Source organism: Pteronotus mesoamericanus, unplaced genomic scaffold (genome assembly GCF_021234165.1).
Source record: "Pteronotus mesoamericanus isolate MK-2021 breed Mesoamerican mustached bat unplaced genomic scaffold, CSHL_Meso_final contig_130, whole genome shotgun sequence".
Taxonomy (NCBI): Eukaryota; Metazoa; Chordata; class Mammalia; order Chiroptera; family Mormoopidae; genus Pteronotus; species Pteronotus mesoamericanus.
In genome coordinates, this window is record NW_026555060.1 from 15,595,484 (window position 1) to 15,608,244 (window position 12,761).

Genomic DNA, 12,761 nt, shown 5'->3' on the forward strand with positions numbered 1-12,761 from the left:
AGGTTGTTTCATCACAATTCCAGAGCCATGGAGTCAGAGATCTGTGTCCTGCCAATTCCTCATTATCCACATGAATAGATGTTCCAAGCCATCAAAACAGAATACAGTTTTATTTCTTGTCCAGAATGCTTTGGTGCTAACATTTAAATATGGGAGTGTCTACTTGTTTGCTATTCTGGGAATCCATGTCAAACAAATAAGGAGGCTGTAGTACGGAGACAAGGCTTCCAGTTTCCCCTTCCTGCCCCTCCCAGCCTGCGCACAGCCCAGAGCAACTCCTCCTAGTAGCTCCCTTCAAGCAGGGCAAACAGCAAAACAGGAGCTTCGGGCCCCCTCTACACCGCCTGGAGCAGAAGTGGGGACAAGAAAGGCAGGAGTGCTAGAGAGATGCTCTTCTGAGATTCAATGAGCTTTCTGGCTGGGATATACACATTCTGGAAGGCAAAAATATAAAGTGGGGAACGGGGTGGGTACCAAACAGACAGAGGATTAGGGAAAATGGGTCGTCCACACAGCAAGCTGGCCAGCAAGCAGGCAACCTCAGGAGCTGCCAAGGTGGGCTTCCTGGCCACGACCCAAGCTTCTCTGGCTGGGTCAGCTGGCCTGAATCAGGGAACTGGGACCTTGTGTCAGTCAGGCACTACAGGCCCGCTCCCTTTCTGAGGGCCAGTGGCAGGACTGATGGCTTCCCTGAGATTTTATTCCCCCGTCAAGATTAGGTAGGCCACAGCCTCTTACAGGAGTCCCTCATTTCTTTATAGTGGCTTCTGCTTAGCTGTCTTTAATATGCAGCTTTTTAACTTGTGCCCCAGGAACATCGTCGGGAGCTGCTGTTTTGTGGGCTGGACAACATTTCCGGGCCCATGGTGGCAGGAGCCGTGCTTTGTCTGTCTATGTGTTCAGCATAACGTCCTCCCACCGCACGCACAGGAAGACCGTGCCGGGCAGTCCCCCTGACCCTCCTGGAGCCATGAACTGATTCCAGTCAATGCAATGTGGGCAGAGTGCCGCGGGCCACCTTTCATCCTGGCCCCTGGACATCCTGAATAATCTTCTATGCCCCTTCTCTTTCCTCTTTGGCCAGTTGACTGCAAAAGCTCTGAGGAGGGTCTCCTAGGCCTTCGGAAAGGATATCATGACTAGACAGAAGGTGCCTGGGTCGCAGATCAGCCTGGAGGTGGGCTATCCAGGAGATCCACCTGGCCAGGAATGTCTACATACTACTGTGTCTGAGAAACTAACCTTGATTATGCTAAACTACAAAGATTGCTATTACAGCCATCGCCCTATCTGACTAATGTATATCACGTGTTCTACTGGGGGCCCACAGGATTCCAGATCCCTTGTTAGTATCATAAAGATCACCATATATAAATGGGCAGTGAAGGTACAGCTAAAACCAGGTCCTTACATTCCTCTAAAAAACCTTTAAAAATATAACTTATTTAACATCTATAAAATGATTACCACCATTGTGAATACTAAGTATCTTTTTTAAAAAGTTATACCAGTTTTTTTAAAGATCTTATTTATTTTTAGAGAGAGGGGAAAGAAGGGAGAAAGAGAGAAAGAGAGGGGTAGAAACATCACTCAGCTGCCTCTCGCACACCTGCAACAGGGGGCCCTGACCCACAACACAGGCACTTGCCCTGACCTGGAATCAAACCTGTGACCTTTTGGTTTCCAGGAAAACATCCAACCTACTGAGCTATATCAGTCAGGGCAATACTAAGTATCTGAAAATGCTGGAAATCAGGATGTGGGGATGCAAGCAGGTGGCTGGCAGCACTTCACCTGCATAGGGTTTTCAAGACCTTAGAAGCCAGACAAAAAGCAGACACTTCAAGGCTGCTGGTGGGCAGACATATGCATCTCAAGGAATGCTCAAGGACCACTCTCAGGAGTCCACAGCCTTCAAAGGGAACGTGATATAGTTAGATTCATATTTAACCAATAATCATTGAGTGCTGCTCTACACAATGCACTTGGCAATACACTTGCACCCTATCATTTACGTAGTAGCCTGACTATTCAGCCATGGAAATCTCATTGATTAGGGCTGTTCTTGAAGCAACCATATGTTCCAGTTTGCCAAAACAGATCTGGGTTACAACTGTTGTCCCAGAGAAATTATTTATAGTGTTCCTTTTCACTCTCAAAAGCGTCTCAGTTTGGACAATAAGTTACATGATCACCCAAGAGGTCCTTATCTATAGCAGATTGATTAACTCAAAGCCCTAGGATGGTATGATCAGCCTTTTTTCAACAGGTATTAATCCAGTGCCTTCTGCACAGCTGATGTTCTGTTAGGCTCTGGGAATGTAAAGATGAAGACATAGTCTGTGCCCTGGAATATCAGGTTGTAACTGGTTGAAACATATTCATAACAAAGACAATGGAGAGTGCGGTGACAGGAGTGGACAATGGTAGGATGGATGATGTGGGCCTCAGTGGCCCGGCCTCCCCTGTATGGTCCTTGTGCCAACCAAAGAACTGAAGATGAAGCCACGCTCCTTTACAACATCACTGTGACCCTGAACTCAACAGGATCTTAAAAATCTAACCTGAATTCTTATCCCCCTTTCAGCACCTCCCCAGCCGCCCCTTCCCACCTCCCTGACCTCTAACTGCTGGACTGTGGCAGGAAGCATCTCCTGGATCTTGCCTTCTGCACATAGGCCTCATCCTAGTGGATCTCTCAAAGTCTCTGGTCCTCTCTCAGTTCCAGTCATGAATACCCAAATTGTAATCAACATCTCCACTTGGATGCCTGATAAACTTCTCATTCCTAGCAGATCCAAAAGATTTTCTGCACATCACCCACTTCCCAACCATAAACACCTTCTCATCTACTCCCCTCAAACGCTTTCTGGTTTAAGAACATGGCAACTCAATCCGTCCACCTGTGCAAACATTTCTGAAGTCATCTTTGACTCCTCTGTTTCTCGTATGTCCCATATCCCATCCCTCAGCAAATTCTTTTGGCCTTACCTTCAACATACAGCGAGACTCTCTTTTCTTATCACCACCTGCTGCTCTACTATCTACTGGTCCAAACTAGTGCAATTTCTTGCCTCTTTCACTGCAGAAGCCTCCTAACTGGCCTCCTTGCCCTTCCCCACTCCCCCGTGGGTTATTCTCTGCACAGCACTCACTATTACCCTTTATAAGGAAATTCATACGTGCCAGCAGCTCCCCCTCTCCCTTGAAATAAAAGCCCAAGTCCTTACCACACTGTCGCAGTCCCTACATGGTCTGGCCTGGGATTACCTCTTAACCTCTTTTCCTCCCATCTGTCTCCCATGTTCTTGCTGTTCTTTGAATATGTCCCTGCTGTTCCCTCCCTCGCCTTTTTCAGATGTTTGTTCCCATATTACACCAGCGAGGTTCTCCTTAATAACCTTATCTGTAGTTTTACCCCCCCCCCGCCCACCTACCCATGCACTCCCTAAGTCCTGCCTTATTTTCCACTACAGAGTTATAGGGTTGCTAGATGAAATACATGATGCCCAAGTAAATTTGGATTTCAGATAAATCATACATCATTTTTAACATATGTCCAAAGTATTGTATGGAATATACATAGTACTAAAAAAAAATTACTCGTTGTTTATCTGAAATTCAAATTTAACTGGGCATTCTATATTTTATTTGCAAAATCTAGGAACCCTGCCATCTAGCATGCTATATATTTTACTTATTTGCTCATTATCTATCTCTACCGCCCCCATCTGCCCAAACTTAGCCCTTAGAATATAAATTCAGTGAAGTCTAGTCACTGCTGGAACCCAGCAACTAAAACAGTGACTACTATATAGCAGGTGCTAAATATTCATTGAACAAATGAATAAATGAGTAAAGTGATTATACTCTCTCATTGTGACCATCTCCAGTCTCTGAAGCATCTTGGTATTGCTGTGCTTGTTTGAAAGTTATTTCTTAACTTGGTCCTATTCCAATTGCCCATCTAGATTCCCAGCCATTCATTTCAGCAAAGGCCCAGAAGCTGAATTCCTGCCTTTGGAATCTGTCCTATCAAATAAGGGGGGGAAGGGAGAGGAGGGAGCCTTATCTCCTGCTGGACCCCACCGGCCAGGCGCCTCCAAGGAGAATGCTCTGCTTTGGAAGTGCAAACAGACGCCTAGACCGATGAATGTTAAGACTCAGGGATTCTCCAGGGTGTGCTAAATTTAAAGTTTCCTGCGTTTCACTGAGCCGAGGGGCGAGAGGGGGGGTGCCTATCCCTTATAATGGCATATTCTTCTGTCTGGCTTACTTTTGCATTTTCAGTGTGGATGAGTCATTTGTTATTTCCCTTTACTCTTAAACACACACACACACACACACACACACCCCTTTTCCCCTGTGCCTAATCCCTACGCCTACGCACAGCACTATTGCCCCAAAAGCAAGTCTTTTAGTTACTAACTGGGCCCTGGATCAACCTGGGGCACGGTGGGTGGGGGTGCTTTATGAACTCGCTGCCTGTATGATGCCATCGGATAGGCTCTGGCATCAGAGACGTCAGACACTGGAGAGCAGATAAGTCCTTTCTGTACCCAACCCCTCGTTGAAATTTCTTTGGAACAACATAAGCTTTTGGAAATTCCCTACGGAAAAGACAAGTCTATTATAAAAACAATTAAAGGGAAAATGCCCAGAGAAAATTCACCAAAATTGCCTAACAACTTTCAACGTTTGAATTAAAACACACAGAAGATTCAGAGTTCCATCTATCATCCACATGTACACTGCACCCCTGATGTGCTGATCTGTAAAATGAAACATCCCCAAGCTCTGATTTAACTTGAAAATACTACAAAACTTGCATCCACGAGGCATTTGCCTCATGGATTCCCCCAACCAATGAATGGAAATGCTGCCGCCCCAGAGAGAGAGCTTCAAAGGAGCAACTGCTTTCTCCCGCGGCTGGAGTAGGAAGTATGAAATGCTGCTTTTAGCGATGTATTTGTCATTGCCTAGAGATACAGCAGCTACTGACTGCTTACTGTGCTACAAATGGGACATTCACCACGCCACTTCTTTGCTTCGGAAAATCCTGCCAGAGTCAAACCCAAGAAATCACAGCTCTCCACTCAGTTTTGAAAACGCACCACCCCAAGAAATACGCCTTTTCTTTGCCCTGCGCCCTTGTCTCCAGTTATAAAAAGCAGCAAGCGGCGAGGGACACGCGTAACTGTAACTCCATCTTTGAATGAGTCTGTTACTTACCCCGCATGTGTCTGCTGTCTGCAGAGTAAGGAAGGCAAGGCTCACATTTCTGGCTTTCATTTTCTTCCATTGTCCCTGCCTACAGCACAAGCTCCTCTGTGCTCTTTAAACTTCCCAGCGTAGTTCTGAAAGCTCTCAGAAATCTCCTGGAGGGGGCCCGGGGGTGGGGAGAGCAGACAGTGAGAAACCCCACCCCAAACTATTCTCCACTCCGGTGCAAACTCTTTCTGGCCAGAGAAAAGTGCATTCCAGCGCGGAGCCTCCAGTGCTTGCGTCCCCCGTCAGTCCTCCCGCCCACCCGACCGGTCTCCGAGGAATGGGGGCTGTGCTCCTGGCCGCCGCCGCCGCCGCCGCCGCCCCCGTCGCGCCCCGGTCGGCCTCGCGCCGCGCGCTCCCGACGGCCCAACAGGTGATGGGCCTTTCTCCCCGGGACCCAGACTGCCTGTTCCACCGCTGCAAACTACTGAGACTTCGCAGCCAGCGGGGTGAGAAACATTTCACACAGATCACCCGCATGAACCTTCTGGTCTCTTTAATCTCAGACTCTGAATCAGCCTCCCAACACGCTGATACACGTCTTCATAAACAGCCAATTGCTGATCGTACCAAACTTCAATGAAATCCCATTTAAAAAATTTAGAAAGAAAAAATATATGCCGAATGTTAAGCAAACACTTTCTGGCACTGTCTGGAGCCTGATTAACACACACAGAGGTTGTTTATTTTTGACACAGTCCATTTCAATCACTTAAACTAGGCTTTAAAAAGTCTGTACTCATTTGCCTACTCTTTGACTCCTCTGCTTTCCCCAACACACACACACATCACAGATCTGAAAAATCAACCTTCTGAATCTCTCCAGTTAATTACTTTAAGATATCTGAAAGGCAACTAAAATGCTATGGGCAGAGGTATGTTCAATTTAGTCTTTCTCCTTTTAAATTATCTACAAATATTTACTGTATTCTTTACCAAGTCCTTGAAAAACTGGCAAATTTCCTGGAAAGTGAAAATAGGCACAAGGTTCACAAAAAAAGCATGGGAAAATAATCTAAGCAACATCAGCTCTGTATCTAAAAGTAACACAAACACTCGTAGGAAGGGTGTGATACTTTAATCTATAATGCGCCCCTGCTTTTAAGGGGGGCAGGAAAGAACAATGGTTAACCTGCTGACCATACCTTCACCCAGTTTACAGGCCAGCTGGGCAAGGTTTTAATTTAGACTGAGAATTCATGCAGAACGATGGCCGGCCTTCCTCCCAATTCTGACCTTGAGCCACCTGTGTGTTTGACAGTGTGAGGGACATATTCTGGCCATTTAAGACAAAAAGATGTGGAAGCCCCAAAAGGACAAAGGATATAGACCAAAAGAAAAGTGGACATGCCAGGGAGTGCGCTAAACTCACATCAGAAAGGGAAGAAGAAGCCCCTCAACCCCTAACAGGGTTTTCCTTGAAATCCAAGATGTGATGAACCTTCCAGAAAGGTAAAGCCATGCCTGGCAGCATGAATGTGCACAGTTGGGTTGACAAGGAAGATAACTCAAGGTTTCCATGATTTTGCAACTGAATTAGTTGGTAATCTTGCTTTAAGGAGGAACTAATCTTACACAGTTTCTGTACTGGTGGCCCACAGGTGAATGCCAGATGAATCGTTTTATTTACCTTTAGTATCTCCTCAGGTATAAAATGTTTGTGAAGGAGGGATCTGTGTTCAGGCCCCCAGATCAGATTAGCCTGACCTTATAGAGCTGTTGTGTATTTGTCTTCAAATTACTAATGTCAGAAAGCATGGGGGGTTAAGGGGTCCTGAAGGAGAGGGAAAGAGAGAGATTGCAGCCCCAGTGTCCATCTTGACCAGATGTCCCGGAGCCTCGGGCTTGCTCTGGTGTGTGAACAGCCTCTCCTAGCAGCTACTACCTGTCACTTGACACAGTACAGAGACAAAACCCCCAGGATAAAAGAGACCGGAATGCACCTACAATAGATAGCACCCTTCCCGGCCCCTAGGAGGGGCGGGGCTTCCTAACTAGCTCAATCCAGGCAAAAACAAGAACCCATTTTTAGATGCAGATTATGCTTTCCTGGGGCTGTTTGGAAAATGTGAGCACTGCCCAACTGGGGACCATCAGGACCCTGATGGTCCCCAGTTGGGCAAAATGGGGCAGCTCTGCCGCTAATTCTGAACTCTGGTTGGTTAGTTTCCCGGCAGCCCAAGGCACCCCTTCAGAGGACCACGTGGTCAAACTGCTGGGACCCTCTCCTCCCCTGTGGGCAAAGCAGACTGCCGCCTCTATAGTTATTCCTCAAGCAAGACTCTATGTGAAACGCATAAATGAGAAAGGCATTCCACTGAAGCTAATTGACATAAATCATCAAAGACCATGAAATTTAGACATATATTACAGCACAACATGTTCACTTGAATAGTTCAATTTCCTGGCCATTCTATGGGGGAAAGCTTCTTTTGGACTAGTTACTAGCCCTTTGTTCCTCCTCCTTGAGAACAGGAACTGAAAAAGTTTGGGAAGCCCCCGTAGTCACTCACACTGATGCTATACATCTCTCCCCAGGGCACACAGAGCTGACTAAAAACTTTTTGTTGTCAGTTTCTCTGAGAAGGGTGTCTGGAAAACAGGAACTGAATTCTGCAGTCTACATAAGCTCAGTAACTCAGATCTTCATGGAAAATACTATTGTCATTGCTGTTACTGTGGAGATGTTTTCTGGAAGAAACGCTATTTGAAGTATATACCCTGCTTTTCTGTTTAATGTAATTTCTGGGTTTAAAAATTGCCATTACAAACCAATCTGCCTACTGCTAGCCTTTGAAATTTGCTGTGAAAGGCATAAGGGAAGCGGGAAGAACTTGAAATTTGATTTTCCTCCAGTTATATAGAGAGCTACAATAATGATATCAGGGGCTAAATTTTCAACTACATTTCTGTTAACCGGGGAAGGTGCAAGAGTATTTCTTAGTTAATGGCTCCATATGTTGGTAATTCATGACTCAAAATGAACTAACACACAAAAAAGTGTCATTTAAATGGAAAGCCATGATGGGATAAAAGACTGCTGTTAGTGAAAATGGTGAATTTGCAGACAAAGCTAACCTGTTACAGGACTGGGTCATCGTTGGTTTTGATAATACAATTTAAGGGGGCATCTGTCATGATGGGCATTAATCACAAGAATCATAAACTATTACATATGACATCTCAGCTGGCCAATTTAATTACAGGGCTGTGGAAAGCATGTCAGTCTCCTTTAAGTAGGTTTTTCAAGAGAGAAATCCTTGCTAGAACCAAGCATACATAGAATTACCCTATGTTTCAATTTTTTAAAAATTCTAAATCCCAAGGACAAGATAGCTTAAAATGACTTGACATCAGGACACAAGAGAAATAAATAATTAATGCTTGCTGACATCAAAAAATGTGATTTTCAAAAGCACTGATAACCATAAAAGGAAAACAAAACAAAATAAAGTGAAAAACAAACCAAACAAAAATCTTCCAATCAGGGTCCTCAGGTTTGATGTGTTATATGTCTCCTTTCTAAGGGTCACCCTGTAATTCAGAAATTAAGGACTTGACAGCATTTGCTTAAATGGATGATCTGGTGAATGAAATGTAGGATCTTCAATCCTAGTTTTGCCAGCAGTGTGTCAGCTGGCTAAGGTGACCTCGTACTTAAATGTAAACCAAAGGCCTGGTGACAGAGAAAGGGGACCCTATTAATAATTACAGTAAGACAAGATGCAGAAACCATTGCTGCCCCTGGCAGACCAGCACAGATGGCCACCTATGCGTCGTCCAAGATAAGCCCTAGTGCGCCTCAGGTTTCCCCATGTGAAATGAGCATAATAGCACTTGCTGTCTGCGTTTCCCGACACAGACCTCATAAGAGAAATTGAAGCCTTGACTAAAGGTGTGAACCTCATTTGAGCTGTATGACAAGTCTCACCAACAATTTCACATCAGAAAACACAAATTCCACAGTATGATTCATCCATCAAAGCAGAATTTCCCTTTCTGTGTGACCAGGAGGGAACTAGGCCACCATTTTTCTCTCGAGCATTCTGTGCGGAAGGTAACCCCACTTCTTGCTCAGACTTGCAGTCTTTAAAATCCCAGCTGCTCCCAGGAGAAGTGAGGTGGCCCCGAGCCCCCGCCAGTCAAGACTCTATTCCGATGTCTTGGAAGTTTCCTCCCACACACCATACAAATTCCTCATGAGGTTATAAATATGAACTGCACTTAGAGCCAATGTGTTAATACTTTAAGCATATTTGCTTTCTTTTCAAGAGAATCCATTGATGTTCATTTTTATCGTGGTTTCTTTTCATCTCTTTTAAGTCGGAAGAGGCTGGAGAGCAAAGACCCCGGCTGCAGAACACCATAGCTGGGCTGCCACATGTGCATCGTGGAGAAACCCACGCTCAGCTCTGCTCCTGGTCGCCGCACACCAAGTCTGGATTCCAGGTGGCAGTTTTTATGTAAAAATTGCAACTTGTATATCCCAGAGCGAGCTAAACCATGACGTGTTCCAGAGTTCTCAAAGGCCCCGGGTAGAAGCCACGAGAATGTGAAAACTTCCACAGGTACAAGCACGCTGCCTGTTTCCTCCTCACCCAGTGGTACCATTCTGAACCCTTTCAAAAGACAGTCCTTGATGAGGGCTCACTGGAAAGGAATTTCCTTGGCCTTTTATTCTGCCCCCACCCTTCTCCACATGCCCACCCTCATGGCTGCAGTGAGCTGTGGAGGAAGGAAGACGCACAGGAAACAAATTAGAGCCATCAAATTGGGATTATGTGGTTCACATCTCTTGATTGCCTTCCCCCATTTTGCAGATGAGCAAACTGAGGCTTGGAGAGTTCATTCAAGCCACACTCCCAGCTCTCCCAACTCCTAATCGGCCTTGATTCTGTTACATTCACTGACTACTTAGGGTTTTTTATCCTCTTTTCTCACAACTGCCCTGGGGGACCACTCAATTATTCTAATTCCTTTTGCTGTGCCGAAATGGGGAACAAAGTTAGGGAAGGTAAAGGAAAAGGAATACCTATTTTCCATATTCACTTTCTTCTCAACCACAGACTTGGGTCCGGCACTATTTGGGGGGCATTGCTGTATAAGCTGTGTGGTACCAGGCAGCAGTGCCCCTCTCGGTTCCTTCAGACATGGTGTGTGCTGGCCTGTGTGCTGGTTCTCTGAGGCCATGAACATTCCCGGATGGGCGGGTCTTCCTGAGGAGATGCGGCTAAGACCAGCCATCACTGATGATAAAGAGGAGCCTGCATATGGTCAGGTGGGGAAAGAGCTGGTGAGGTGAGGTGAGCTGGGGTGCAGACATGGCCATGGACGCTGGATGTGGTGCTGGTGGTGGGTGCAGCTCAGGGGTGGGGGTTGCTGGCTCTGAAAGCTGGGCCCTGGAGGTACCCTGGATTCAGCAGAAAAATAGGTCTGTGCCATGCCTCTTGGAGACCTGAAGGAAGGGGAGATTTTCCTTATTGCTCCCTCCAGAGCGTCTGCTCTCTTCTGCCCCCACCCTCTAGAACTCAGAGCTCCTGACCTTCCCTACCAGGGCAGGGGACTCTCACCTGAAACAGGACCAATGGTCTCTATATGCTTTTCTGCCAAATAAACTCTAAAGTAGACTTTGTTTCAATAACTCATCTAGTTTGGTGTTTTGTTTTTTTTCACTTGTTCGTCAGTTCTTAGCTTCAGTGAGTAATAGCCACAAACTTTATTTTTAAGAGAGACACAGACAACAGAGAATAGAAGGGTCAGCTGAAGTGCACTGCCTTCCCTGTCACGTGCTGGAGGCTGACAGGTGCGTGCAGTGACTAGGACAAGGAGCTGGGCAGGCCTTGTCCTCCCGCACCTGGAGCGCATGCTGTGGGCGCTGTGGAGGCACAGGGCTCCCTGGGTACAGGGTTTCTGAACGTGTGAGGTGGGGTTCCTAGGGTGAGGGGGCTCTTTGTGCTCAGAAGCTTCTTGGGCGCAGGTGGGGAATTGGGAAGTGGTTCCAAAGGCACGGGTGCGACAGCAGCACGGTCCCTACTGGAACCTCTGCTCTCCAACTTCCCCATTACACCTGCTCCCTCTCTAGTTTTATAGTTGGTTCTTGAAAACCAATCATGTGCTTCTGAACTTAAGTATTTTTACAGTGAGTTCATTTTCCTCTCCCCACTCCAGTGTGCAGAATTTAAGGGGAGGGAGGGAACTTCTGTTCTTTGCAGATGGGGAAAACAGGTTTACTAATGAAGAATCTGATTTCTGGAGCCAAGTTGGAGGGTAAGGTGCTGAAATTGGGGAGGTAGAAGAAGACTCCCCCACTCCCACCCTGCATTAACCAACTGTTCTATGGCTCAGCCTCTGACTTTTAGCCATGGGGAGTTTTGTGTTTGTCCCCATGTGAGACTAGATCTTAAAATTCATCGTTTCCCAGATTATTCTGTTTCTCTTCAAATACTCCCTTTTGCAAATCTAACACTTTTTTTGACTGGACAGGTTTGAATGGGATAAAATTTAATGAGAAGTTGGGCCAGGGTTTCCCTAACACAGTATTAGGGACATATTCTAATCCGTGGGACATGATTGAATCCATAAAAGTGAAAAGTGAAAAGGATGACACGATAACAAGTACTTTCTACCCACTCCCCTGCATGCACACATTCCCCGTTCTGCACACACCCCCACCCGATGTGCATGCAAACCCCCTGTGCGTAAGAACCCCAGGACCTTGATTAGTGGCAGACTGGTGTACGAAGTGACACAGCAGACCAGAGAGGAATTTATATTTCCAGACTTGCCCTGCTCACAAGCCCCTTCTGAGGAAGGTGCTGGAGAAACATCTCTGCGGCACCCCACGCCTGAGCTTGGCTGGGTCTACAGGGATCAGCTTGGAGGCGGGAGAGCACAGGTGCTAAGAGCGGCTAAGAGACCCCGTCAGATCCTCCCTCTTCTTTCTGATAGAATTTGAATATGAGATGTATGGAAAACGGATGCAGGTAGGGGTGACCAATAGTCCCCTTTGTCCAGGGCTTTGGGTGTTCCCAGGATGCAGAAATTTTGGTGCTAAAACCAAGAAAGCCCTGGGAAAATTGGGTTCATTTGGTCACCCCAGACACAGGCAGTATAGTGGGCAAAAACTGAGACCCACAAACAGACACTAGCAAGGAAAAGCTATGAGAGCGGGAGCAGCAGCAGACATAACAAGAAGCAGGCAGGCAGGCAGCAGCGGAATGAGGCACAGGCACAGGGCCCTGCTGGTTTCCCAGAGTCGCTGCCACCCTCCTGTAGGGACTGCTGTGTCCTGCACGTCAAAGAACCATGTCCAACAGCTCAGAAGGCCTGGAAAAGCCATTGCCTGTTCTTCCCATTTCCTCACATAAATAACAACCCAACGCTTGGGTAGATCTATTCCTTGTCACCCAAACAGGTCACAGACTGTGAACATCAGGACATTCAAATAGAGAGTTTACAGAATCACTTTGGAAGTGAAACAAACAATAAATACA

General features: G+C 46.4%; 1 protein-coding gene across 17 annotated transcripts in view; it reads right to left on the reverse strand.

Annotated features, from left to right (window-relative positions):
- Positions 1-12,761, reverse strand: part of KIAA1217 (KIAA1217 ortholog) — a 426,467-nt gene that overhangs the window by 288,546 nt on the left and 125,160 nt on the right. For 8 of the 17 annotated variants that reach the window (XM_054592708.1, XM_054592716.1, XM_054592639.1 and 5 more), the window contains exon 1: positions 5,233-5,564. The exons of the other annotated variants lie outside the window; for them this stretch is intronic. In XM_054592708.1, coding sequence (XP_054448683.1) covers positions 5,233-5,302 — 70 coding nt within the window. In that variant the 5' untranslated portion in view covers positions 5,303-5,564. Of the gene's footprint in view, positions 1-5,232; positions 5,565-12,761 lie in introns of those variants that run through there. 17 annotated transcript variants of the gene reach the window in all.